The sequence below is a fragment of the Vigna unguiculata genome, chromosome 3, assembly GCF_037176805.1.
Source record: "Vigna unguiculata cultivar grain cowpea cultivar isolate G323 ecotype 2 chromosome 3, ASM3717680v1, whole genome shotgun sequence".
Taxonomy (NCBI): domain Eukaryota; kingdom Viridiplantae; phylum Streptophyta; class Magnoliopsida; order Fabales; family Fabaceae; genus Vigna; species Vigna unguiculata.
Window position 1 is genome coordinate 42,391,616 of NC_140794.1, and position 4,331 is coordinate 42,395,946.

Sequence of the window (4,331 nt, forward strand, 5' to 3'; positions counted from 1 at the left end):
CACTTACTCATAAATCATAATGTCCAATCTTATAAACTTAAAATTACATTATTTTTTAATATAAAGTTTATTATTAATATTAGAAATCATATATTATATTTAAATAATCATGTATTATATATATGTATTTCAAGTTATTATGTAAACATGTTGGTCAAATTTAGCATTTTCTAAATCTAAAATATGATAATTTTTTTATTAAATTATTGAAAAAAAATCTAAGTCTAACTTTTTTAAGTAAATAAACAAGACCCCAACTGACTGTTTAATATATTATTAAATATCTCTAACTCTAAATTTTTAGTCCGGTCGTAGACCTTAGATAATAATAATTTTTTAAATTAAAAAAAAAAAGAACTTGTAAAAATTACAACCTTTTAGATACTTCTAAAATAAAATCTAGCATTGTTGTCTGAAGTTAATACTATTGTTGTCTGAAGTTAATACTTTTTTGACTGGTGGGTAACTAAAACAAAAGCTAGTGGGCCTACTGTTAGATAGAGTCATCTCTCTCTCCAATCCCGATATTCCAACAAAGACAAATCTCCGCTTCATTAGTAACTAAATCTTGGTCGCAAATACTGACAACGACCCAAGTCGGTCCAAACCACATTTACCATATTACCTAAACCTAGAGACAAATCCTCAGATCAACTAACTCATTTGATTTTTTTTCTTTTAAGTTCTTACAGGAAAAAAAAAATACCTATTAAGATAAATTAAAAAAAAACTATGAACCACTTAAAGAATTAATACAAGAGTTTTTTAATTAAAAATTGTGATAAAATTACATTGAAATATTTTTTTTCACTCATTATTAAGAGTAAAACATTGATTAAAAATGTTGGATATAGTAATCATTCTCCCTTAATCAAATCATTGATATTACGTCATGGATAAACATTAGTGATACATACTCTTCTCTCATTTGTTCATGTCCAACAAGTCCTAAAAAAGAAAACAGGATAATAAGAAATTCAGGCTTTTCCACCAGAATTTGTGGATAAAAGAAACTGAAAAAAATTCCAATTTGTATTTCATTCTATTCCCGAAACAATGAAAAGTTTGGACATTTAAAGAAAAAACTAGTCTGTCCAAATACTAAATTCTTGTCTCCGGACAAATTTGCCTAGCAACACAATGTATCATCAAAATTTTCTGTAATCCACAGCAATAGCAAGTGTTTTTATAACTTGATTATAACCTGCTAGCATGGCCTACTTTTCATGCTTTAAGCATGAAACTGCTTAAATCTCTGTCTTATTCATCCAAGACGCACTCTCATTGAGTGTGTTACCAACTGCCTACAAGACCACACTAAACTCTTATTCAACCAAACCAAATCAACTTTGGTGAAAGGGATAATAAATTGAAATTTCATGACTTGAAAATCCCATCAAGAGGGTCAGAAATTTTCATCCTCTTAGAATTTGGAGTATCAACCCAATAATCTGTAGATAATCCAACTGTTAACTCATCACATATAGAGATGAAGCATGCAGCATCCAGCACACCAATAGGGCTTTGAGGTACCAATGGTGCCAAGTTGTTGCCCAAATTAGTAGAAGCTTGGATCAAGGGCAAGTCTCTAATCAATTCAAGACACTTCAAAATTCTTTCCTGCAAAATGAAAACCTCATAAGTTCATAACTCGGCATAAATAATTTGTAAATGAAGATGATAGATATCAAACACCAATGATCATATTATTACCTTTCCTACACTGACAAAACATGTTAAGGCTTCATCAATCTCTTCTGCTTGCAGTTTTCTTGACACAGAAATTGCCACTGCTGCAGCAATTTCAGAAGGCTTGAATTCCAAGAAATTGATACCTACAAAGATTTTTCCCAACAATCACTGCATTGTTCCTCAAGTGCATGCAATAAAAACTAAACATACTAACAGAGTGGAGAGAATATATACATCTAATTATGTCAAGAATGAGCCCAACTGATCTCAGAATGGATGACTTTACTAGAAGTTGGTCACAGGTGATCTTCTTGATGAAGTAGTCTACGAAGGAAAACGGAGTTAAAGCTTGCATTTTCCATTTCAATGTGCTTAATACCAGTAGTTCCATTCTTTGAATGGTTTTAGCTTCAAATAGAAACTTAGGTTCTCCAACCTACCAATCCCAAACAAAAGTGATAAAATCAGAGAAAAATGTACATAACAAAAGTATATTTTACAATCTTTGTGTAAAATTCTTCTGTACCTGTATATCTATACAGGAAGGCACTTTAATCTCATCGATTTTAGCAGCAATTGACAGACATGCCACAGCTAACAATTGTGCACTCCAATTGCTGTCTCCCTGATCAGCAAAGAGAACTTAGAGTGTCAAAAAAGATCAGAAAACATAAACGCAAAATTACACTAGTATGATTATAGTATTTGATCTTACTGGTAATTCATACAGCGATAGGAACCGATCCAAGTAATTCACAGATAGACATAAGCTAGAGGGTCCAAAATCATAGTGTGCATGAGCCTGTTAACATTGGACAAAGTAAAGTTTAGTGAGAGTTACCAATCTGAATGGTTCACACATAAAAATAAGCTCCAGGGTTAACATAGTTATAAATCTAAAAGCAGATCACACAGCTTCAACTTGTAATGAGTCGAACATGATCAAAATCTCAATAGAATGAGAAGAACAGAGATGCAAATATAAGGAATTTTGAAATGAATTTGGCCTTGCAAAACCAGTGTAGGGATAAGTGGTACAGCTACTAATACCCACTTGGAATGTCATGGAACTTGTGAAAATAAAGAAAATTCCAATACAAGAGCAGATTGAAATCCAACAAGATAGCCATAAATTGCAAAGAAATTTATACTAGAATGCAAAATTTAATCTTTAGATGCTAAAACCCCATTAAATACACTTGAACCACCAAGGTAAACGATCCAAGTAAACCAAAAAAATTACAGGGGATTCAGTTTTATCTTTCATTGAATGAAAAGAAAAGCGGCTAGGTTTAAAGCAATTATTCTCCATGAATCAAAGAATCAAGAATCAAGAATCAAGAACCCCCATTTGGAGAAAATCAATGAACCAACCTTCCAAATCCAATCAAGAGCCTGGCTCCTAACACTCAAGTCCAAGTCCCCACCGAGCAGCCTCTCGAGGTAATCATCCCGGGGCAAATGTTCCCTCTCCTTCCCAATCAAACCCAAAACAATTTCATCACTCAGTACAGGAGAATCCAACACATGTTCCGATCCAAGATTGTCCTCAATCAGACATTGATTGTTAAAGTTAGGATTTTTGTGGTCCCAGGAAGGAGACTCATCTGCAACATTACATTCAAAATCATCAAAGCACATGTCATTGTTTTCCAGACACAGAAGGCTTGAGGTTGCAGGGTCAATGGTCTCTTCCATTGATAGACCTCAAAAATGGTATAAAAAAAAAACCAAGAAAAACTAGTGTTTCACTAGCTGGATTAAATGAAGAAAGGTTTATGCAGCATTTTGTTAAGAGCGAGAAATCGGTAGGAAAGAACAGTGCAGAGAGTTGAGGATTGAGAGTAGTGTAAAGTGGAGGATGTAAGAGGAGGGTGGGGAAGGGGACAACGTTTTTGTAGGAAACTGGGCATGTGGCTTAGGTTAAAGACTTAAAAGGGTATAGAAGAGTAATATTTGTGAAGCCGCCAGATTCTATTGGTCCATACGTGTAATTGTGGGTCTGATCTGGTCTGGTCAAGTAAAACAAAATAAATAAGTAAACAATATCAAAATCTTAAACCATTACCAAAATTGTTTCATTTTTCTACTTCCATAATACAAAATATCAAACAAGGTTTCTCTTTTGTGTAAAAAAACACAATTATTTTCTTTATTTATCTGGGTACTTCTTTTTGACTCAATAATTTGGCTAAACAAATTATGAGTATGTTGAAAATAAGTGATAAAACAAATTAATTTTAATATTCTTAAATGAAGTATTGACTTTATATTTTGAAAAATAAAATAACTAATTATTATTTTGTTCTTATATTATACATCTCTATACTTTATTGTTTTGACCCTACATGTAAAAATGATAAATTTTTATATCAAATTTAATGTGTTTGGTTTGCTATGTTCTTGTCTTTATAACTTTTGACCAGTGTAACATCACTGAAATATATATATATATATATATATATATATATATATATATATATATATATATATATATATATATATATTAATATATATATATATTAAAGGTGATGGAATAAATTTTTTTTACAGAATAGAAGAGGGAGAGAGAGAAACCATGATGTACTCTCATACTTGTATTTTCATTACTCAAACATGTATTCATATGCAGATAGTTT

At 31.6% G+C, this 4,331-nt stretch overlaps 1 protein-coding gene across 1 annotated transcript; it reads right to left on the bottom strand.

The window, feature by feature from the left end:
* Positions 1–1,014: 1,014 nt before the first annotated feature.
* Positions 1,015–3,603, bottom strand: LOC114176838 (cyclin-D4-1-like). The gene is made up of 6 exons (XM_028062019.2): positions 3,067–3,603; positions 2,408–2,494; positions 2,219–2,317; positions 1,927–2,128; positions 1,714–1,835; positions 1,015–1,620 (listed from the first exon to the last, which is right to left on the bottom strand). Exons 1-6 carry the CDS (start codon positions 3,388–3,390, stop codon positions 1,378–1,380), a joined length of 1,077 nt encoding a protein of 358 aa, XP_027917820.1. The 5' UTR covers positions 3,391–3,603; the 3' UTR covers positions 1,015–1,377.
* Between the last annotated feature and the right edge of the window lie 728 nt (positions 3,604–4,331).

Bases quoted from the DNA above. Each gene is read 5' to 3' on its own strand.
- LOC114176838 (XM_028062019.2), bottom strand. From the start codon at position 3,390: ATGGAAGAGACCATTGACCCTGCAACCTCAAGCCTTCTGTGTCTGGAA. The intron at 1,836-1,926 runs GTATATATTCTC...AAATCTTTGTAG, and splicing joins CATTCTTGACATAATTAGAT to GTATCAATTTCTTGGAATTC. The intron at 1,621-1,713 runs GTAATAATATGA...TTCATTTTGCAG, and splicing joins GTTTTGTCAGTGTAGGAAAG to GAAAGAATTTTGAAGTGTCT.